This window comes from Parasteatoda tepidariorum, chromosome 1, assembly GCF_982258835.1.
Source record: "Parasteatoda tepidariorum strain Cologne lab strain chromosome 1, Ptep-v5.0, whole genome shotgun sequence".
NCBI lineage: Eukaryota > Metazoa > Arthropoda > Arachnida > Araneae > Theridiidae > Parasteatoda > Parasteatoda tepidariorum.
The window spans coordinates 23370247-23396553 of NC_141755.1; the positions used below are offsets into that span (position 1 = coordinate 23370247).

General features: G+C 27.8%; 1 protein-coding gene across 1 annotated transcript in view; it reads right to left on the reverse strand.

Annotated features, from left to right (window-relative positions):
- The window catches only part of LOC107452067 (nose resistant to fluoxetine protein 6), a 38071-nt gene extending 20189 nt beyond the window's left edge, over positions 1–17882 (reverse strand). Inside the window, exons 1-3 of the mRNA XM_043041538.3 lie at positions 17220–17882; positions 11795–12012; positions 2742–2856 (exon numbers count right to left, since the gene is read on the reverse strand). Of these exons, the coding sequence (XP_042897472.2) occupies positions 2742–2856; positions 11795–12012; positions 17220–17523 (637 nt within the window). The 5' untranslated portion in view covers positions 17524–17882. The remainder of the gene's footprint in view (positions 1–2741; positions 2857–11794; positions 12013–17219) is intronic.
- Between the last annotated feature and the right edge of the window lie 8425 nt (positions 17883–26307).

A 26307-nucleotide genomic window follows, 5' to 3' on the forward strand; every position in this document is an offset into this window, starting at 1 on the left:
AAATAAAAAAATATTACTAAAACATAAAAAATAAATAATAAAAATAAAGCTGTTAATTGTTTTAATACAAACATAAAAAATAAGATTTGTATTAAAACAATTAACAGCCTAAATAATGTCAATGTTGTTGTTGTTGTTGTCATAGGCCATTAAGGCAAAGGGTGCGTTTGTTCTTTTCTTCCAGTGGAGCCACTTACGGACAAGAATTCGACTTCTTCCACACCCATACGCCACACCTTGCTATAGGGACCCATTTATACAACCATTCATCCACAGATCGTAATTTTGATTACAATTAATCTCCAATTCAGTACTCCCAGAAGTATAATTTCTGATGGAGAAGAAAGAGACATGGAGAACTTTGTGACCCGACAGGTTAAACGTTCACCGGTCACCATTTATTATATGGAGAGTCTTCGGCCGGCTCGATTGGAACTCTAGTTCTCACGAATGAGAGTCCAGAGCCCTGCCAGCCAGGTTATCCCGGCACAAATAATATTATTATATATGATTTAGATAGTATTACAAAAATATATATATAAAGAGTATAATAATATTAGCATTATAACTCATCATAAGCAATTTAAAACTACTAACATTAGTATAAAAAACTGTGTAAATATTATTACTCGAGTAAATATTGTAAGTAGCATAAAATACCAAGTAGTAGTAATAAAAGGAACATAAGAAATATTATTATACGAGTTATTATACGAGAGCAACAAGGATTTCAATAATGTAAATAGTCTTGGTATTATTATTATGTAAGTATAAAAAAATAAATGTTTGATTAAAACATGAAGTGTTTAGTAATAGTAACTATAAAACACATTATAAGTATTTAGAAAAATAAAATAATTTCTAGAAGGGTAAAATTTGTATTGTTTTCATGATTTCACGCTCTAAGCAGTTAACATTAAAAGTTGTTAGTTTTGCGCAAAAAGTACTCATAGAAGATAGATTTGTTTCTTACAATACTTGCTGAATCAAAAACATAATAATAAATCAGGAAGAGAATAATAATGTGCTATATGAGTAACATGTATAAAAAGGAATACATTTTTTCATGAAAATTTTATGTTTCCAAGCACAAAGCAGCAAGAAAGGAATTAATCTTTTGTTTCTTAAGATATATATATATATATATATATATATATATATATATATATATATATATATATATATATATATATATATATATATATATATATATATATATATATATATATATATATATATATATATATATATATATATATATATATGTGATGCCACAATTGGCATTACATATTTATTTTCTATCCTTTTAAAATATCTTTCAGCACTTAAGCTTATTTTTTATTAATAGAATTACATTTAAAATAAATCAAGGACTTAATCTTTTAAAACGAACATAAAATATTTATTCTTCTCTTATAGATCAATGTAATGGATACTTTTTATTTTATTACTAGGCAGACTTATTAATTCACTGTCGCGCCTAATCGAAAACAAAAATCTACTTATAACTTTTTATTCTAATTTCTAACCGAAAATATGTTTCAGTTGCATGGTTGTAATAATTCTCATAAATTTGTTGGCGTCTCGTGATCGTCAAGGTATTCTTGAACTCTATATTGTTATGCTGGTTGGCTTTATTTTGGTTATGCTATATTTTGATAATTCGCCAATTTTGGATCTCCTACCCATGCTTCTGTGTCCGTTGGGAACAAATTACACGTACTTTTTAATTTGGCTTTTGATTAGGCAGGTTGTGGGGGATTTGTCTCCCATGGCCTGTCCTTATTAATATTAATATGCAAAATTGATTCGACTGAAATTCTTATGGATAATATTTGTATTTGGTATCTCGAGCTCTGCAAATATGTAAAATAAAAGCTTTTTATTAATTCTGATCCGGTTCAACTGTTAATTTTCATCATTTTCTGTTTTTATCATCGCAATCTTCAATTTGTCAGTATTTTTCAACTGGCCCACTATACCCTACAACCTCCATCCACACTGGAAATAATTTCTTCTCCATAAAATTGGCACCCTGAAAACTCCTTCACCATGATATATATATATATATATATATATATATATATATATATATATATATATATATATATATATATATATATATATATATATATATATATATATATATATATATATATATATATATATATATATATATATATATATATATATATATATATATATATATATATATATATATAAGTTCAAAATGAAGAATAAAACAAAGAAAAATTATAGACATATGAAAAAAAGGGGGTGGGAAATAATAAGTAAAAAAAAACAACAAACATTTTATTTAAAAAAAAAAAAAAAAAAAAAAAAAAAAAAAAGTGAAATGTTAATTGAAAACCGGAAAAAAAGCCGGGAAAAAAAAAGATATAATCTTTTCTTCAGCCCACACGATTATATCCGCAAAACAGAGTGCTTTCTGATATTGTATCAATAAAGCCAATAATAATTGTTTTTCTTAACTTTCTTAGTGTTTTCTTGTATTTATTTATTTATTATATATATATATATATATATATATATATAAATATATATATAAATATATATATATATATCATATATATATGTATTATATATATATATTATATATATCATTACAGATTTAAGAACAACATCACACGTAAAGCAAATTTAATTATTTTAAAGTTTATATTATTTTTTAAAGTTATAATTATTTTTAATTTATTAATTAAAATATATTTTAAACTCACCCATTTGCGTTACATTGTAAATATCTTCCCTCGAACAAGATGATGGCACACATATACCAATTCTGAAGGGGAAGTTGTAAAACAATTGCAAATGATTTGTAACTTCACCGGGCATCTGTAAGGAAATTTATTTTTTTCAATAAAACTATTGTAATTTTCAAACGCAAGTATATATAATAATATTTTATTTAAAAAAAAAAATAATAACTTCCCAAAATAAAATGACATACTCCTACATATTATTTATTCTTATTTAATGTTAGATTTACTCTATTGATGTAAGAAACAAACAAAAAGAAGGTCGTGATGTTTTTAGGTTTTTTTAAATTAATAATAGTAATAAGTTTAAAACACAACTTTTAGTCTCGAATGCTTACATAAGCCATTAAGTATTAGCATTTTACTGTTGTTGTTGTTTTTTTCATTACACGTTATAAACGGGGAAAATACTTACTTCACAAACTAACCATTATTAAATTTAATGTGTAATATTGTGATATTACATTATGTTCCGTAACCATCACACTTAATGGTTATTTCCAGAATCTTTGTCAAAACTTAACTTAAAAAGAGATGCACATTTAGAATCGAATTAAGTATATTACATAAAAAATTGATGCACGCGTACATTTCTCAAAAGATAAAAGCGGTCCACTCTGAATAACTTTTGATTTATTGATCAAATTTTAATGTTCTAGAACTCATTTTTAATGGTAAAAATATGCTAAGTAATTAGTGCAGACAACATTTAAAGTTACAAAGTCAGACACAAAAGCGCACTTACTCTAAATAAGCGTACCTTTTTTTCGACATATTCGGGTTTCTGACCGCTCCGAAATATAAGAGATAGCCGCACTCTGGTAAATAGGGTTCCAATTGTTGTTTGATCAGGAGAGCGGTCCTAAGTTTGGCCCCTTTAATGTTAATTTTACTTTTTACATATTTCGCATTATGTCAAGAAATTTTTAAGCGAAATGAAAAAAATATTGCACGCACTTACAAAATTTTTTTATCCAAGCATAATTCTATGCAAAAAAGAATTTTTAGTAAACATTTGTTATTTTTTATTATTATCTTTTATAATAGTCAAAAATTGTAAGGTATATAATTTTAAAGAATGTAATTTCATATGGCAAAATACAAAATTAGTCGAATAATTCCTAAAAAATCAAATTTTAAAAAAGCTGTAGTCTTAAAATTCACTCTCTCGTTTAATTCGTGTTTATCTCCAATTTAGTAACTTAAAATATCGTCTGCGATAATCAATTAACATATTTGATGTCACCCCCTCGAATCATAAATATTTAGTCCTAGAACGCAAATGTCCGATTATTAGGATCAGGGTGATCAGTTTATTTTTTTGCGCAATGTACATTTACAAATGATCAATGAAATTTATTTTTGACATACCATAATGAAGCTGAAAACAGACTAATATATCAAGTGAGTGAACAGTCATAAGCACAAACATACAGTAACGAATCTCCGAATGAAAAATTCTTTTCTCATGTGCTCATTGAAAAGCTGAAACTAACTTAGCTATAAGTTTGACAAAACTGAACAGTTAAAAACGTAGAATTTTCATAAATAGAGTGCTCTATATTTTGTTTTAATTATGGTAAGAACGTTGTTTCGGTGGTTGGCTATAGCAGAGAGTTGGGGTTGGGACCAGTAATATTTAAGTTAAGGAGAGCATTTTGAAAACATTTAATAAAAAAGCGAAGTAAAATGAAACGTAAATAAACAGCAAATGGATTTTAACATTTGATTTTTATTTTATGTTGGCATTTTATGAATTTTATTTAATTTAAAATTTTATGAGTTTAGAAGGAATGCTTTTTTTTCGATTCTATGAAATTATAACTGTAATTCACGTTTTACCCTTTGACGCAGAAAGGACACCGGTGTTCTTTATGTATATATATTTCTTTTTTAACACTCTAATTAAAAACAAAAATATATTTCGGAATTTTTAATCAGAAAAAATAAATCTAATCGTTACTAAAAAGCCTGTTAGATTATCGGAATTACATGCATATTAAAATCCAAAATCCAAAGAAAGAGATTGTACTTTTTTTGTTTCATATTTAAAACTTTATCAATAATTTATTTTTTAAATTAAAGAAATATCAGTGATGAATAACTGTTTCCTTAGATTTAAATAACTGCAAATAAGCTCAAATTTGAAGAATTTCTGTTTGGATGTGAGCCGTATTTGGAAGATTTTACCTTTAAGTCAGAAAGAGACACCTGTCTTTCATGCCGTATTTCATAACAATAAATTATTGAAATGCTAAATATAATATTTTTCGCTTATTTTGACCTAAATTAGCACAATATAATGAAAAAAAGTTATGAACAGAGTATGAAAAATATTTAACTTAAATTTTGCGTAAAAGGGTTAAAATCCCTCTTAGTAAAGCAAAAATATTTCTTCAAATTCTACAGAAACTCATAGGGTGTATCCAAAACTTGTTTTGATCCTTGAGTTAAATAAACATTCCTTTCTAAAAGGAGTTTGAAAAACAAGATCAACTAGTTAGATAGCCGTATGTATGACATAATAACTACCTATTTGAAAGCAATGTATTCCTACCTTAGTCACTCAATGACCTGTTCTCCAAATATTTATTTTTGTATTTTTATAGAAACTGTAAGTGTCAACAATTCATTCACTTGGGTTAATAATATGGGCATGCTTTTTAGTTTGAGAAAAACTAAATTAAAATCGACATAATATTCTCTCGTTTAGAATACTTTAACCGATGACATGAAAATACGAATTGTATGAAACGGAAAATTGTTAAATAATACGTTAAATAAATAAAATAAAACTATAAAACTGCTTTTTCACGTAGATTTAAAGGGAAATTATGTAAATGATTTTCTTGAAGTATGAAAAATTATGTAAGTGAAATTTTGTAAGTGAATTATGTAAGTGAGGGAAATTATGGAAGTGAAATGCATTTTTTCATGCATTGCATTGTTTCCTTCAAATGCAATTTTCATTTAAATCTGACATAAAATAATTATTTTTTCTGTTTAGTTTATTTAAAAACATATTTAATTAATATTCCAAAAGCAGCTTTGAATTTTATCTTATTATTTTTCTCTCGCCCTGTACTTGTAGTTTGCTTTTGTTTAAACGGGATCAAAATTTTCATTGGGGATACATTTTTCTCATAACGATTGTAACTTCTACTAGCATTTTGGCACATAGCTCCAGCTGAAATTTGAGTACCCAAGTAAATCAGAAAGTAGTAAAAGTTTCGCTTGGTGATAACTCTAATCGAAGATATGAATTCGGCTTGTAGACGCTTTTAAAACAATTAAAATTTCCAGCAAAGAGAACACGATAAGTTCGTTTCAACAATAATACAGCCATAAATTCAGTGCAGAATGGTCGGAAAATGATTGACTTGCACCGTCATCCAACCTAGAGATCTAGTACAGTTTTGAAGTTGTCGAAGCATGCAGTGACGATAAATTCCCTTCAGTGATACTCTGTTAGAAATTTCTAGGAAAAAATTTTTAAATAAAAATTTACATAATTGTTTTTTTCCACTTTCGATCAAAACAGTCAAATAGCCATAAAATAGTATTCAAGCTATTAACTGTGATAATAATTTAATATTGACTGTTCGCGCAAACTAGGCCCACAACTAACGAGAATGGAGGACGCCTTTCTCGAAAGTTGAAAGCTAAATCAAGAAATAAAGAATTACGAACTCTTATTTTTATTTTCCATCATCGGGTGCTTAACACAACAGCGAATGTCTAATAAACTTACAGTAATAAGTGTAGTGAATGTCTTATGAATCACCTTAGTTCCCTGCCAGTTGTGTATTTACATTGACCGAGAGGGCTAATCTGTCCATCCCATGTCAAGCTGAAAGATGCCTCGAATTGCACCGCAATGATTCCTTAATTCCTTCCACACATGAGAAGTTTACAGTGCCCTGATGATGACCTTGGACTATCGAGATATATTATTATTTTTTATATAATCGACTCGAACAGCCGACCCTATTTTGGGTTTATGACTACTAATGTTCAACTCCGTAGCCTTGTAGTTTTTGAACCAATCCAGAATACAAGGAAACTCCTGGATCAGTACCCCCAGAGGTATGATTTGTTATTGGAACATGGAGGACTTTGTGACTCGACAGATTTAACGTGCATCAGTCACCATTTACTAAACAGGGAGTCTGCGGCCGGCGGGGATTGAACCTACGACTTCTTAAACATGGGCCCAGTGTCCTATCAACCAGGCTATCTCGGTCCTTGGACTATCGAGATATGGAATTTCAATTCATGCATGGATGGTTGCAACATAGGGCTGCTTATCCCAAAAGAGTCACAACTACACTTTTGCGTCCATTACCTAACATAACCTAATTCCAATGTCCAGTTAAATTTCATTTTTATGGTTTCGAAACCATGCTAGTAGTAAATGGTTATAAAGACATATAAACTTTTACTCACGAATATCAGTTGTAAAAGTTTTCAAACCAGTAACGGTAAAGATATGTTCCTAACCTTAAACTTAACCTAAACCGATTATTTTATCATAATTTTAAAATAAAAATTCTGACAGTGTAATATAATCAGTTCAAAGTGGTTTGAAAACGATTTTACCATGTATTTTCATCAAATGCAAAGCTCCAGATAAAATTTGAGCACTCAAATAAAGCTTTGTAATCATAAAGTGGACGGAATCATAAAAAAAAATTGCGCAGTCGTAATTGAATTTCGTTTGACGATAAATTTCATCTGGTAAAAGAAAACTATTAAAACTTGCATTGTCATAAAATACAAAGCTCCGGAATGAATTCGATAGCTGTAGTTCTCTCATTAAATTATAAACTTTTAGCTTTAGATAGCTTTTTTGATCGATTGTAAAATTAAAGAAATTTACTCAAGCAATATCCATAATATAGAAATCATTTAATGATTATTCAAACTCAATATTTGTGTCAGATTACTGCAATTGAATTCGCAATTTAAATAGACAATTTCTAGCTTAATTACTCTTGTATTTTGAATTATATTATTTTAATTTTTAAAACAAAAAATCTGTATTCCGCTCAAATATTCTGCAATATGCGAACAGTTATGACCTTATGTGACAGAAATAAAGATAATTAATTAGAGAAGTCATTCTCATTTCTCATTTTATTAACAAGGCAAACTTCTTTCCGTTAACATTGAAGTAAAAAGGTTAATGTTTCATGTGTATAAAATAATTAATTATCAAACAACTCTATTAAAACAAAATATTAAATGCATATTACAAATGCGTTCCAAATGCATTTTACTTCACATAAAACATAAATATAACCAATTTTTTTAAGATATTGGAGCAGTATTGCAGCAGTATTTGATAAATATGATAATAATAACGAGACCATTTTTTTTATTAGAAATTTAGAAAAACAATTTACGTAACCAATTTAGCTAAACAAAACTATTGGTCAGGAATAAACACAAAACCGATGAATTAAAAAAACTGAAAGTCTGGGGTAAGCTTAACACCTGAGAAAAATAAATATTTTTATTAATTTTTTCTTTCATAAAAATTTAATCAAATTAAGTATTAAAGATTATTATTATTAATATCACTTAAAAATGTTTTTTTTTGTAATATTACTTGTTATAAATATCTTTTGGTGTTTTATTAATAGAAGTATAAACTTTAAAATAAAATATTTTAAAACAAAATTTTTTCCCAAAATGCTCGAGTTTGCAAATTTAATCCACTGCAGAGAGGCCATCAAATTAAAGCTTTTACTACTCAACAAAAAAATATGAAAAAAAGTTTGTTAATAAGAAAATTTAAAATCCCGTTCTACTCCTTAGAATATCCTCTAAATATATGTACTTAGATACTTAAAAAAGAAAAAAAAATTAAGTGGCACCAATTCGTTTTATTAGATTTAATACTCAAGGTACCTAAATCAACTAAAAGAAAATTATACTTATTTAAAGTGTACAAAAATACCATGTAATATTTATTTATTTGCTGCAAATTATTATTAAATTATTATTAAACAGAATAAACTAAATATCTAAAGAATATACGAAATATTGTTTAGATATTTAGTTTATTCTGTAAATATGTACTGTAAATATCTAAACAATATAACTAAAATATCTAAACAATATTTTACTCGAAACTATAAAATTAGGCTCTGTTACGTATGCTTTTGTTGCACGCATAATATTAGTTCATTTTACATACATTTTATATTAGTTCATTTTTCGCTACATAAAAAATTAATGTTGAGCCTGCTCAGTTTTGTTTCAGTCTTTATTTAAAACAATTTCAGAATATTCTCCATTTTAATTATTGCCAATAATGATAAAGTAGATATAAAATTCATATTTTAAATTTATGTTTATCAATAGTTTTAACTAGAGTCAAAAGTAGTTAACTATGACTTATAGCAGTCTTCAAATTAAAAAATATATATATATACTATTAAAATCTCCACTATTGCAAAACATTTAACTTTTCCAAATTGGAAAAATATTGCCTTAAATATTAATGAAAACCTAATAAAATTTATTAAATAATAATATATTTGAATATTTGTTGATTTACGTTTTGATAACCCAGTTATGAAAGAAACTGATTGGTTGATTTTTCTTCTCAATGAATGGTCGTAAACAGATAGTGATTCGTAAAACGCGTTCATCAAGTTTTTAATTATCACTCGCTTAGCAAGATTTATGAATTTCGGTCAAAATCGAAGCAGTGTCTGAAGGTCGAATCAACTTTCGATTATAGATGTTGTCGAAAAATATATCTAAATTTCATTACATATTGTTAAATATATATATACTTCATTATTTCCCAAACAATCTATGTGATTATACGCTATTTCAACATTTCAAAGACATTAAAATTACAGAAATCAGATATAAAGAGATCCCCATAGAGAGACGTTCAGATGATCAGATTTGTTAAAAGATAGTACTGTTTCAGCATATCAATTACGTAATCACTTTACTACGCATTAATTGTTGCGTAATATGTTTGAGAATACGTGTTCTCATTCCATGATTCAAAAGATGTTAAAAGATAGTTTATGTTCCTTTTCAATTTCCTCGTTCATCCACATTAATTAACGACCACTTTTCCATTTGTAAAATACTGATACATTGTATGAAAATAAAATACAATTAGAATTTTTAGTACGATCTTGTCCTTCATGACATTGTGAAAAATATCTAAGGATTACTAATTAGTCTTACGATTCATATAAATTAGATCTATATCATTTTTTGAAAGATTAAAAGCTCCAATAAAATTATAATGTACTTCTAACGTATTGTCACTATGTACTATGTTTGTTAATACCTATTTACATTAATGAGTTGTATGATTACAAACTACTTAATTATTTAAAAAAAAATTATTAAATTTTTCCTCTTTATAACTAATGCAATTAGTTTAAATTGTTTATTTAAATAATTAAAGTCTCTTTATATTTTCTTTCAGTAAGAAACCTGTCCTTCACCGCTATTCATAGCAGAATGACATAATACTTATCAAGATTAACGTAATATACAATGCAGTTTCATAATCAAAATGAAATAGGAGTGATTCACTGCTTGAGATGGGATTAGATTAAACATATGGTTTAGACTAAAAACAATCGAATTTCAACCTTAGCCTCGAAAATTTAGATTAATTTGATTAAAAATACAAACTAACTATTTTAACGTGATTAGAAATTTAAGAGCGTACAGAATATCGTGATAATTAACAGCAACCTTATCACGGTGAATCGTTAGATGATATATCATATTCTACAGAGCGCAAAATCATATATCACCCTGAATAACGTTCTAATGATCGGTTTTTCACTAATTGTCAATCTTAATAGTTCCTGGTGGTAAGCTCAAATATGCTAATTATTTAGTGCTAACTATTAATTAAGTTACGAAATTGGACACAAAAACGTACTTTTTCTGAATAAATATACATTTTTTTACATATTTGGATTCCTAACCTTCAAAATATATGGGGTAGCGGCAATCAGAGAAAGATGTTCCTCATCATTTGATCAGGAGGGTTCCAAAGTTCGGATCCTTTAATGTTGATTTCACTTTTTGCGTTTTAAGTTATATTTTTAAAGTTAATTAGGCAATTTAAAAAATTGCACCCACTCAAAAAACCCGTTTACCCGGAGATAATTTCATACAAAAACAAATTTTTAATAATTATTTATTATTTTTGATTATTCAATTTAGTTGTGGATGAAAAAGTTTCAATTATGAGGCATAAAGTTTTTTATATTAGATTAATCTACATATTGAAAAATTTAAAGTTTCAGCAGTTTTTGCTTAGTAGAAGACGTGGAAAATTAAAATTAATTAGTTTTTAGGAAATAATTCAGCGACTATTATGACCGAACTATTATGATAGCCGTAGTATAATAGACGTACAATTTATGACGGATATCTATATATTTCATATTATTCAATATTTCACTCATTATAAAATTTTCAAAATACAAATATCAATTTTCTTACTTTTAGTAAAGATGGCAATTGGGTTTTCGAGATTTTGTTTAAAATACTGGATAAAACTCATTGAAGTGAAAAAGATTACTTTTGTTTTAATATGCATATTCTATGGATAGTTTTAAGCTTGTTAATCCGTATTTCAACCAGTTGAAAGTTTTTTAATCATCCAAATGAATGTGAATGATTGATATGAATGCATATGATTGCATATGAATGATTAGAAAACTTCAAACGACGTTATCTCAAAACAGTATTTTTCCTAATCACAGAATCGATTGTTTCTGAAAGTTCATGAAAGAATAAAAGACAAACTTTAAGGTGTCTTCAAACACTAACTTTTAAAGTTGCGTGTATATTGAAATTCTGGGAATTTTTAGCTCCAAATATAGTTTCCAAGTATTACTACCTATATGTAACTATATGCATAATGTAAGCTAAAGCGCGCTGTAGGCTAATTTTATTTTTTTCTACACTGGGTTTCAAATAAAAGAATGACAGACAATAAATAAATAACTTACTCCAGTGTCATTTTCAAATATTTTGAATGCTTCCAGACGTTTATTTACAGAATAGAATCTTGGTTTTGGTGGTAGAGGAGGCCATGCTGTAATTGTACAATATTTCCCACGAATATCTTTGTTTGGTACAACTGTATCAACGCACTGATCATACGACCCATAAGATGACAATGTCCCAGTGAGGACACCGTCAACTGTCTTGGCAGACGCATCGGCCACTAGAAAATAATATTGAATAATATAAATACATAATATAATATATAATTTAATATATAATTTAAAATATAATATGTAATATAATATTATGTAAATGTGAAATATAATTTATATAAAACTAGAAATTAATATTGAAAGCAACATTTAAAGCATTGAATGCGAAGCTTAAAATGTACGTATTATTTATTTATTTCAGACATTTGCTAACTGGATATGTTTGATACGCGTAGCTGAAATATATAGTTATAGTATATAAGGTTTTCCGCAACTATCATCAATAATGCGTAGTTTTAGAAACTTTGCTGAAAATAAAGTAAAGCACATTTAAGGCCTCTAATTAGTGCAGGATTCCTACGGATCTGGGGAAAATTTAAAAGCAGACTTAATTTGTGAAAATGATAATGGGAATTTCCTTTTTTCTAAAATGCTATTTCAGCATTCAGAGGTTTGCTTGAAAAAAATTATTATTTATTTACAAAATTACCATATAGTGGTGGTCACCAATATATTATTGTCTTATGCTCTTTAGCACTAAATACAAAGTGTTTTGAAAAAAAACATGCCTTGGTTTGATAATAGGTTTTCTAAACATGTCATCTTGCATATTTAATGATGTGTTAAATGTACAATAAAGCATGTGAAATTTACACACGTAGTTTACATTACGTGGTTTTTAGAAGCAAGTAGATAACTTTTCATGGTAATTCTTAAAAATTTATTAGTTAAAAAAATAAAGAAACAAATTATCTTTATTTACAAAAAATAAAATAACGGGAAAATTTAATGAAGAAAATTTGTCGAAAAACTACGATAAATTATTACCTGCCCGATATTTTTCTTTTTCTTCCCACAGAGATAATTTTTACAGTTCCACGTCAGATTATTAGATTACTTTAAACAAATAATAAAAGTTTATCTTTTATTTGATTACTATTAAATGCGATCAAGATGTTTAAAAATATTATTTTCTATTTTTAAAGATATTTTCTGAACAATACTAATTTCTGGAAAAAATATCTCAGAAAAATGAAATTCTAAGTAGAAAGAAAGTTTTTGTTATGAAAGTAGGAAAATTTGAAATGGGATTTCAAGACGGAAAAATTTTAATTTTAATTTAATAATTTTAATACAGTTTTGACTAGCGTTGGAAATTATAATTTTGTGCATTTTTCATGAATACTAAGACAAACTGTCTCATGCTTGCTCTACTTATTAATTCCCATGTTTGCTTTTCATTCTTAATTGTTTTTGTTCTCTTAAAACATGGAAAACATGGAACATATTGCTAATAAAATATATAGTTATCATAATTTTATGTAAGAACATACTATTAATATGTTAATCGCAAAGAAATGAACAATTACCTGAGTTTTATAAACAATTGACTATGTTTGAAAAAAATTGAAAATGTAAACTTAAGAATGCAAATCGTATGACTCAAAAATAAAAAATAAATTAAAAGTGATTTTACTTGTAAACGAGACTTATGTAATTATATCCTATTAAAACTAAAAAAGCTTTTAACTCTCTGAAATTATATTTTTATCATTTTGAATTATATTATATTTTTAAAAATGTTGGTATAATTAAACACTTTCTGTCTCTCTTTCTGCTACTTTCGACATCAACTCCAGCACAAACTTATAAAGTAAAGATTTCGAGTGAGAAAAATTATTTTTTTTTTACGAAAATTAGCAGTCATTGTTTAAATAAAGAAAGTAGGAAAAAATACACGTGGTTGCAATTACTTTTAAACAAAGTAGTAAATAATTAAGTAGAGAATAAAAATAGCAGTTTCAACACGACATATTTTTTGTGTTTAATTGCATTTTTGCAGGATGTAGAGCGGCTTGCATGGTATTTTTTACTGCAAGTTTAACAGTTAATAATTCTTGACCTAATTATGAGATGTTACTTTTCTTAATCTAACGTACTCCTTATAAATTTCTCTAGGTATCATGGTAATTCCACGTTTCTAAGACATATAAAATTCAAATCAGTAGCAGCTCTTACTTTTCTTTAAACCTATCGAGATATGAATAAAATTATTTTTATGTATTCACATGTGGCCAGTCTCAGACACGGATTTATATATTTTTTTAAATATACTATTTAGTTCCATGCTCCTCGTGGGGATTAAAATCGAGTAATCACTCTTAAACTTCTCGGAAAAATAAAGATACTCTGGAAACTTAACAGATTAATATTGGTTTTTAAAGTGTTTTTTAATGCTTCAAAGAAGAAAAAAAACAAGCATTAGTTTTTCCTAAACTACTTTTTTTAATTGAAGGACATTTATTAAAATTAATAATAGCTTATACATGAGTTATATTTTTAATTAAATTGAGATTTTTGTTATAATTAAAAGGAAATAATTAGTTGCAAACTACTTGTAATTCTTCAAAAACTATATCTCAAAAGTTAAAGGTATTTTTTAACCTAAATATTTCATTGATAAAAAAAAATTTATCTACTTCTATTTTTCAGTGGAATATCTAAATTTTAAAATAATATTTTAAAGCAAAAGTATAAATTGTAATGATGATTAAAAATACAAAAAAAAAGTTACTCTTTTATAATCCTGTTCTTCATAATTTTGTTATAATCATTATAATTCTATAAGCTTCTGATAAGGTATAATTTTATTGGATGGTATTAATAAGGTATTACATTTCTCCTATCAAGTTCATATCTTTACTTCCTAAGTGCTAGTCAATAACTCATATATAATATTATTTTAATTAAAACCTCCATAGAATTAGCTGAATCTCATTGTATTTCAGAGTCTTGCATCATGATTTACGTCAAAGTGCATTATGTATTTCGATAACATCCTTCAATTTGATACCATCCATTCCTTTCTTTACAGCTCTTGGACAAAAAAGAAAAATATACAATATCCGGTTGGGCCTTTTAAAATTAAGACAAACCGTTGCCTGAAAACTGTAAAACCTTCAACAATTTGTGACCTCCAGTGAAAACTTCTTATGTTTGTGTAACAATGATAATTGCACTGAACATAACCATTTTAGTTGTACAAGTAGCTTTTAATTAAAGTTAGTTTTTAATTGAACCATTAAAAATAGAACTACATATATTAGAAACCATGATCACTAATTTTTATTGATGTTTTTTGTTAATAAAGCACTTTTTATAACTTTTAAATTCTGGTTTTCAAAACTATAGTTATTATTATTACACATTTAGTAAGGAATATAAAACTAAAAAATAAATTTAGCCGAATAAAGGATTTTCCCGCCCTGTTCTAAGGTATTATGATAAAATTATCAAATTTTATCACATGTTATGAAACCATATTTTATTGTTAATTTTACCGAAATTATTACCAAAGCGCGCCGATAAAAATTACCGAGCTTTTTGGTATTCCGAAAGAGCCAGAAACATGGTAAATTTTGCCATATTCTGTTAGTTTGAACCATGCTCTTTTTCTCAGTGTACTGATGATCGATGAATTAATAATTATTAATATAGGCAATTTTAATGGATCATAATTTTCACAGAATCCATCAAATATGAATACATTTTCTAACTTTCTATCTTTTGTGAATAACTCATGTTTTAGCTTATTGTATCAAATGTGCGCATTTTCTATTATTTTCGAGAACCGGAAGATTACACTAGATTTCCAAAGCTATCATTACTTGTCAAAATTTTATAATTAAAAGAGATAAGCAAATTTATTTGTACACATTACTTTCTTGATCCATTAGCAAGAAAAAATTTAAATCACTTTTAATTACGCTCTTAAACCAGTTCGTATCAAAGTATGGGAGAAGTATTTTTAGGAACACAATCGAAATGATTCGAAATGTGAGTATTATGTTATAAAGATGCAAATCACTGAAATTTTGCTCAATTTTTCAGATTCTTATGAATTTTCAGACATTTTAGCGCAACTTTTTTATTAGTATTATTTTACGTTCGAATATAAAATCAAACAATTAATCAAGTGTAAAGGAACTTATAGTGTAATTAACATTCAGACGTTTTAAAAGAAAAATATTTGAAGTCATACTTTAATTTCGATTATGATATTTTTATGCGTTATGGAATTATGCATCCATTAGCTTACTTAATTTTAGAAAATTGACTATATTAATGTTTCCGTGAATATTGAATAAAAAAAGAGATGATTATATCTATGAATATAAAGAGAGATTATTAACATTGTTATAAAGAAATGTTTTTCTAGGCAGCATACTTTTTTCAGTTGAGTTATAAGTATGTTTTTAATCATATATTTTTCCATAGTACTATGCAACCATTAACTGAAATGTATGTTTTTTGGAATGTTTTATAATGTACTTAAAGAGTATTTTAGATATAAATTCATGAAAAATATCCTAAATTTTAGAAATGCTAAATAAACTGGACGATGCTTAATACTATACTATGCAATATACAGGACAATTAGTTAAGATCAACCGGTAAAATTGAAAGAAAGGCAACAACATAACTAAACATAGATACTCTATATTTTTTGTATAAAGTAACGAATATACACATTATACGTTTTGCTTTCTTAACTCATTTTTCTATTTCATTTTCTTTGATATTAATTGTGTTTAAACAGAAATTCATAATACATGCAAATACTAAGAATTATAATTTTTAACACAGTGAACTGTAAAATCGCTAACCTAAGACATATCATGGAAAATAACTCCTTAATGCTGAAATTTAAGAAAAAACTTTTCACTGATAAAAAATTTTATTCTAAATTTTGGAGCTTGGCTAATGATTAACTTAGCAGAATACTTTAAAAAAATTATTTTAAATTAATCTCTCCAGGTTTAAATAAAAAAATATTTATATTAAATGTAGCTGTAAGCAACTAAAAAAGTGTGCTTACTTCTAAAAGCATATGGTTTCATTACCCTTAGATCAGCTATCCATTGAAACACAGCATGTGGATAAACTGTTGACAATGCAAATTTGCCTTTGATGGATTTATATAGCATTACTTGAACTTACATTGACTCCCTGAAAATTAAGAATAAAATTTCGAATGTAAATTCTGATTTTATTCTTAATTTTGGAGATTAAATTTTACTAATGTTTAACTTAGCTGATTACTTTAAAAATATTATTTTAAGTAATCTCTTCAGATTTAAATAAAAAAGTGTTTTATATTTCACGCAAAATATGGAAAAAATGTAGCTACAAGCAACTAAAAAAGTGTGCTTACTTCTAAAAGCATATGGTTTCATCGCCCTTAAATCAGCTATCCATTGAAACAGAGAATGTCGACAGGGTGTTGACAATGTAAATTCGCCCGATGTAACAGAATCTGTAAAATAAGGCATTGCCATTTTGATGGCAGTGCTCGTCAGCTTACGAATTCTTTTAAAATTTTCTTCCCATTTCTGAATAACTTCTTCCGTTTCATTATCGACTTTTTGGTCTTGTTGTATTCCCTCGCCATTGGTGGCAAGAACAAAAACGCAGACGATGAAAACGCCGGTCAACAGAAAGTTCGACGACGACTTCATCTCTGCAAAATCTCGCAATCGAAAGTGATGGAATACGGGAAAAAAAGTGTTCTTCGTTCACCCCTTTTCTTCTATCTCCCGAACTTTTCTCTTTCTTTCGAAGGTCATCAGGTATAGAATGCTGAAGGGATATCTTTACTTACTCTTCTACATCGATTATACTCAGAGAGAAAGCAGTTTTTGGCCAACTCTGCGTGGATTGACCTTCGAGTAAACAAACCAGTAACATTAAAACGTAGAAAGGTAGAAACGTAGAAATTAATAAACTCAGATGCATCAACGATAAGTTGAATCTTCCGAATTATGCATCCGATTGGACAGTGTCGAAAGTAGTGCATGGCAAACAACTTTTGTTTCAGGAAGTTATGCACGACTAAAAAAGTTACGTTTTAACGCTAGTACCACCCACAGTCATTTAAATTACTTCGTCATATGTTATTACATAATAATTTTCAAAAAAATTCAAAACTATTCCTCAACAGCAGGTTTTTTTTTTTTAATTTTATTAAAAATAGACATATGTTCAATAAAGAAATTCTTAAAATATAAATTAAGAAATAAATGCAAACTGTATCGGTCATCAAACATCATTTTTATTTTTAAAAAAATTGAATGCAACTTTGTATGCATCTTCGTTAAAGCAAATTACTCCGTTAATTATATAATAATTAATACCAATCGAAGTTTTTTTAGAACTACTACTCAATAACAGAGTTTCATTAAAAATAAATAAATGTAAAAGATGTATTGTAATGGAATGCATGAAGCATAAATAACGAAATAAATACAAATTTTACTTTACAAAGATTAAATAGTGTTGATGTTTAAAATTTTAACATGACATGCTGCACATTAGCTAAAACAAATTACACCATAAATTATGTAACAACTAATATAAGTAAAAGAATTTCGGAACTGCTGTTTAATAGACGTTTTTCAGAAGCATTATTTAATAGAAGTTTTCCATCAAAAATAAGTTATTGTAAACTGTGTATTAAAATGTAAAAAATATGTATCATGTAATAAATGCTAACTTTATTTTTCAGGGATTAAATAGTGTTTATATTTGAAAATTTAACGCGGCATGTTGCCCATTATTAAAAAGAAATAAATCCGAAAATTATGCAACAATTAATTTAAGTGAAAGTTTTTCAGAACTACTGCTGCTTAATGAAAGTTTTTCATTATAGATAAATTAATGTGAATAGTGTATCATAGTGGAATGCATGAAACATAAATAACGAAATAAATATAAACTTTACTTTTCGGACATTAAAAGGTTTTTATATGTAAAATTTAACGAGACATGCAGCACATTAGTTATAAGAAATTACTCCGTAAATTATGTAATAACTAATACAAATGAAGTTTTTCTGAGCTATTGTTTAATAGAAGTTTTTCAGTAAAAACAAATTAATGTGAACTGTGTATCATAATGGAATGCATGAAATATGTCTAATGAAATAAAAGCAAACTTTATTTTTCAAAGATTAAACAGCGCTTATATTTAATATATTTAACATTTTTAACATTAGTTAGAACACTTTACTCCGTGAACTACGTAATAATTAATACAAATGAAAATTTTCATAAATACTTCCGAATGGAAGTTTTCCATTAAAAATAAATGAATTTAAATGGTGTATCATAATGTAATGCATAAAACATATAAATCATGAAATAAATACAAACTTTACTTTTGGGATATTAAATAGTGTTTATACTTAGAAATTTAGCAAGACATGTTGCTCATTAGTTAGGGAAAATAGCTCCGTCAATTTTGTAATAGCAAAAATGAATGAAGGTTTTCGAAAATTACTTACAAACAGTTTTTCATTATAAAAAATAAAGGAAATTGTTAATAGTTGTCAATAATGGGATGCATAAAACACAAACCACAAGATAAATCGAGATTTTTCTTCATCCGTGATTAAATTGTATTTTTTTTTAAATTATTGTATACTTAAAAATATGGAAAATGAAGTTGCACCTGAATTGTTATAAAAATGCAGCTTGATTTATCATTTTACGATACTTTTATAACATACCAGGAAACGTACGAAGATTTAAAAATATTTCAAAAAACAGGATGACTTTCATAACTTGACAATAATGTAATTTTTTTTTTTGGTATTTTCCTAAAAACTATAAAATTTATTTACTTCATTAAAATATTTATTAATATCACCAGTCTCACAGAATGCCCTGCAAATCTGAATAGGCTTAAAAAGTTTGAAACTTTCAAAATCATTTGTCCCGCAGTGAACTGATCGTTAAGACACGGTTCCCAACAGATCACCGAAGTCAAGCATCACTGGCTCCGGTCAGTGTGCGGATGAGTGACCACTTGGATCAATTTGCGTAGGGATCGAGGGTGTGCGGTATTGGTCGTCGTTAAACTGTTCTACAGTAAAGTGCTCGACTTCGCGTGCAGGTCGTTGGGCTACCGAAGCAGGTGTGCCATCACCTCTGCAAAGGATCAAAATTGTGATGGCTTGTCTTCGGATCATCCTCAGGGATGTTTCCCAGACCGTTGCCAATAGCCCATTGTGCAGCTCTAGTGCGACGTAAATTAACTACAGCAACAACATCAAAATCATTTCTTAAAATAATACTTGAGAAAGGAAAAGAAAGTTTACAAGTAGACAGTAGTCTGAACCTTACTTTCTTAAGACCTTAGTATCATTTTAAAATAAAAAAAACTGATTTGTGTTATTATTGTGAAAATATTTTTCTGGTACGGAGAGTAACCAAAAATGTGGCTTGCAAAAGTTGGACCTCACATTGACTTTTGTTGTATTGCTAAGATAGTTTGAAATTCTTATAATAATTTGCTTAAAGTTATTTTACTATCTACCCCTTTATTCAAAACGAAAAATTATTTTGCTTCTCTAAAGTAAATTTACCTTTCTTAAAAAAAATTCCCCAAATTTTTTTAATATCTACGTGTTAACAAATCCTTGTTCCCAATTTGCGTTCTTTGACGAATTAGATCGATTATTGTTTAATTGCTTATGTTTAAAAAAGCAGACTAGTTCAGTAATATTTTTTAAAAGCATGAGCCATTTATTTTGTATAGACAGTTATAAGAAAGAAACCTCATTCTACTGATTTTTTTATAATTCTTTTTTAAACAAGCACTTGTTTTAAAATGAGGGAGATAGTTCAGAGTGTCTCAAAAATATCATCTACAAACCCCTAATAGCCCGTGTGATATCTAAGAAAGCCTTTTATTATAGTGCAATAACTTGACACTATAGAATTTTTTTAAACTTCTGTAGTATGTAATTACCAGAGGTGAATTGCTTAGGAGGAAAAAACCAAGAAACCCAATAACCATCTTCATAAACATTAAGACCCATCTGCATAACACCCAATATTTACCAAAAAATGTACAATCGTAACTTTGCGAAATTAAAAATTGAGCTAAGATTTTGATCTTCATATTTAAGCATTCGCAATAAGATCTTAAATACGTTCGTCACCTGGAATCAGTTTATGAATACATGAGATAAAAGCACGTGTTATCTATTATTTAAAAAAATATTGAAAAAATGATTGGAAGGTCATTATTGATTTATTAGAAAACTGGAACTGAAAATACTGCTGGCTAAATAACTCGAGTGTTTGAAAAGACTAGAGGAAAAAATAAAGCGACAACAAACGACAAATTGCAACACTTGCTCTACATAGAACGAAAAAAAAAATCGGAAAGAAGTTTATCTAGAAACTAATGTCAAGGTTAATGGAGCAATTTATATAAATTTGTCCGAAAAACTTTGTTTAATTACAGCGATTTATTAAACAAACTTCAAACGATTCGATTTGACAGTATTGTATTGATTAATGCTGTTTTCAATTACCCTAAAATAATGATGAAATTAATTGTGCGTATCTTAGAAATTATAATTTAGTCATTCAGTTACATAAGCGCCATCTAGATTTTCTTACCTTAACCTCCTATCGTTTGAGATTTAATTAATGGCAGAAAATGCCATTTTTACTTAGAAATATGTACAATAGCTTAGATGAGAGTAAATTTAAAAATGGGATAAAAGAGATTCTTCTAAATAAATTTCAATGATATAACTTTAGTTATTTTTTCATTTATTTCTAATTACTGCATGAAAAATAACAAAATTTAATTTTTATCATTTTCGGCATATTTAGATATTTTTATAGTTTATTTATTCACATTTTAGTCAAGTAACAAAATACACTAGACTCAAATAATAAGATATTATTGCCTTTATTACCTCAGGTATCCCATAACTGATATATCAGTTTACATGCAAGCATTTAACGTGAATGTAAAGTCAAGCTAAGATTGGAAGTCCAAGACAAAACAAAACAGAGTAGTAAGGTTTCAAGTGGCAGAATCCTATGAACGCTTTAGCAAATATTGGTAAAAGGTTTTTAGAGGTACTAAAAAAGTTACGACTCATGACAACTGTAGAGCACCTTCGTGTAATGTGAGCATAGGACTGCAATCACTTGCTGCCATTAAACATTGCTCTACTTAGCATTGCTCCGTTCAGGACAGAGCCTTTTTAGCTGGACTTTACATTCATCTTCAAATAGTTCAACTTTACATTCATCTTCAATAGTAAATAAAAGGAAGATGAAACCTTTAGAATGGACATTATTTCCAAATAGCTAAATACTCGTTAATCTTACAGGGTGTGAAAAAAGTAAATAATTAATAAATTGCTACTACAAAACCATGCACAAAACTGAAAGTAAAGATTATGATAATCAAAATTTACAACAATCAGGCAATTTTCTTTGAACTTATCCATTTTGGGGGCCATAAAAAAACCTATTACCACAGTACTTATAGTGGGCACATTAGTGCCAATATTAGTATAAAATTGGCATTGGTTAAAACAGCACGAATTATCATAATACCTATATCGCCTATTACCAAAACTCATTAAGCATCATTGGTATCAGTAATAGTATGTTGATCATTATCCCTTAAATTATCATTTTCTCCCTTAAATTTGCTATTTAGTACATAACTTCTTTTTGAAGTTATACTTTTATGCTACTTCCAACAAGGTTGCGCTAAACGTTTAACGCTACATTTTTATTGGCCGGGAAATCACGTGGTAGGATCCAGTTTTCCCTCATTCATTTCCATATTGTTTTGGTTCTCACTAGCATAAAAATAATAAAAGTATTGTTTTTCTATAAATATTTTTTTTTTTTAGTTTAATTTGATACACATACTATTTAATAGGGTAATATTTTTTATTTTCAAATTTAGTGTATAACAATTTTAAAAAATGAGTGAAAACAATCCCACGGACAATGCGACGGATTTAAGGTTAGGTCAAGGTACGTCTCTTGTGAATATCAATTGATTGTTAGGTTTTCTCTTCTGAAATTACATTATGACGCATTCACATACATTATTAATACAAATACATTTTCCAGGGCGAGACGATGAGGCAACCACAAGCACTTCCACTGGCTCAAGAGGTCCACGAGGGAAAAATTTCACAATATTACCGTGATTACAGAGCACGGAAGCGAGCAGGAAAAAGAGTCGTTGAATAGAACTAGTGATCTTTCTACGACGGCTGATTCTTCTACAATTAACGTCGCAGGTTGCGAAGTTTAACTTCTTCCGCGAGGAGGGACTCCACGCGCTATTTTTTTTCCAAGTACAATTTTTTACGGAAAAGATGTGCGCTTATGTACCAATTATGATAATCTCATTAGCCACCAAATAAAAATGGATAGGCCAACTACCCTTTTTTATCCTCACACCTTCCCTTACCGCTCCAAAGGGGAGAGTTTCAAACGGTACTATATATAAACTGGTAAAATCAATAATAAATTAAATGAAAATGTCATATACTCGTCAAAAAAGGTACTTTTTCGTTTGGAGTGTATTCCGCAGGAAAATTGTTTGATTGGGGTAAATTTACATTATCATGAGTCGACCGTGATCAATACCATCATTTTCGATACATAAGTTTATTTAATATTCAATTTTGATGATGAGTTAAATTTCAAAATGAGTGTTTTGTCTAATGTAAACTCAATAGATAAGGCAACAAAAAGGAAGAAAAAAAGTAAAAATAGTTTAAATAAATAACTGTCTTAATGCATGCCTTTCAGTCTTCTCCATTATTGCGCAGGATAAATTAATAAATATCCAATAATTATTTAGTATTTTTGCACACAGACACGAAATTTGTTTATCTAAAAATAATTCCATGCAAAAAATAACTTTATGTAAATATTTATTATTTTCTCTTATTTTATTTATATTAGTCGAAAAATTATTGAATTACATGGCAATTATAATTCAAGCCTTTCTTAAGCATTATCGCTCATGGTCTAAAGTTAAAATTATAACAAACCTTGTGTTAAGCCTACGAGAAAAATGTATTTATCAAAATCTGCTCCACACGAACTAATGGAATTTTTTTTAATGAATATTAGGATAGATGGTGGAAATTGCACCTAGCAACCACTGTCCGAATTTCAAGACCTTAGTGCAAATGCTTCTGAAACCAAACAACGAAGGTTTCCTCGAAACGGAAACGAAGAGACACACCCTATAAATCTTCTTTTTGTTATTATAGATTCATTAAATGTAAATGTTTACATATAAGAATCTTCAAAAATTTACATCTTATATACTGTTTTAAAACTCATCTTTTTCGATTAAAAACACATTTTGTATCCAAAAAAGAGTTAACGATTTTAAAACATAAATACTAGAAAACCTCTGCATTCATATTTTTGCAAGAAAAATTTAAAAATAAGCTTTCAAATTTCACTCAAGTTAAAGTCTATTTCTATAAAGGGATTTCTATATCAATAATTCTTAAAATGCATGATTTATTCAGAAGAAGAATATTTAGAGAACAAAAATGACGCATTCATTTCAGTAAGCTGTTTAATTATCAACAACAGTTCGTATTTTATGTTTGATTTTGAATTTTTTATAACTACATTTTTGAATAGACTGGAGCACATTAATAATTTTTCTGAATAGCAAAAATACAAGGTCTGGCTATTAATTTCCAGGACTCATGGAATAACTCAGAAGAAAAAAAAGTTAAACACATAGCCATTTAATATTATTCCAAGTAATCCCCATCAGCAGTAATGCACGTATGTGCTCGGCTGTACAAATTTCGGAAAGAAGTTTTAAAGTCCTCTTTTGGAATGCTCTTTATTAGTGATGTTACAGTTTTCGTGAAGGCTTCGACATCCTGAAATCTTGTTCCCTTGAGTGAATTTTTCTGTTTAAGAAACAGGAAAAAGTGTGTGCTAGGTCTGGCGAGTATGGTGGCTGCTGCCACTCAACGACACCATGCTGAGCTAAGAATTGCCTCACAGGCAAACGCAATGAGTGGACGCGAACTTTTTCAATTGTTTTCCGACTTGCGTACGAACTGCGGCCGAATTGTGTGCGGATCATCTTCCACGCTTTCGCGTTCGAAAGCGTTTAAACCATTCAAAAGTTCTTGAGCGAGATAATGCTTCCTTGCCGTAAATTTGTTTTAACAATTTGTAGGTTTCTGCAGCTGTCTTGCCCAATTTGAAGCAAAATTTAATGTTAATTCTTTGCTCCATTTCACTTCGACAACAGGAATTTAAGAGCTACGTTTTAATGCCCCTTTCCACAAAAACCACTCACTTCAGAATGGCGCCGATTGCACTGCACATGCGCAAGAAAACACTCTTCAATATGCAATCATTAGCGCCATCTTCCGGATTTTCTTCCTCCTACAGTTGCGTCAGTCCTGGAAATTAATAGCCGGACCTTGTACTTTACGGCTAATGAAATGTGTGCAAAGTTTGAGTACATGGAACTGACAAACATTATTCAACATTAAACGTAAACAGTATTAGCAGTTTAAACCAATCCTGAAAGCATCTGGATCTTTTTATTTTTCTTAATTTTTTAAATATTTTATTATTTTTTATTACTTTCCTTTATTCATCATTCTATTTAATTTTTTCCAAAAATAAGCAAATTTTGAAATTTTTTCACTTTGGATCTATATTTTCTTGTTTTTTATTATTACATGTTTATTTATTTATTTGCATCTCATTACATTGTTTTTGTATAATACTCCTTATCCAACATCCCTTTCAATTCTTTTATATATAAACAAGTACGACAATTTTTTTTTCCTTTCAGTCTGTGTTTCATTTTTTAATTCTTTTTTTACTTCTATTTTTCTTATTATTCTTTTAAATTCTGTCATATATAAAAGAATACAATTATTTTTTAACTTTCAATCTGTGCTTTAATTCTTTTTATTTATTACCAATCCATTCAATTTTTTCATGATTAAACGATTACGATCATTTTTTATTTCTTAAAGGTTTTTTTTATTCCATTTTCTATTACCATTTCATTCAATTCTTTCATGTTTAAACGCGTATGATTATTTTCTGTTATTTGGAAGTTTTATTTTATACCACTTTCCTTCTTTCACCATATCATTCAAATCTTTCAAAAATAAACGAATTTTGTTTTGAATTTATGTTTAATAGTTTATTACATTTATTTTTTTAAGATTCCATTTCATTCTTTCATGGTTAAACGAATACAATTATTTTTTGTTCTGAATATGTGCTTTATTTTCCTATTACTCGTACATTATGTTTTTAATCATTCTATTTATTTCTCTCATGATTAAACGACTACGATTATTTTTTTATATTGAACCCGTGTTCCATTTTTCTTTCTTTAAGTATTGCATTCGTTATTTCCCCATATTATTTAGTGGCATGCTTGTTTTCAATATA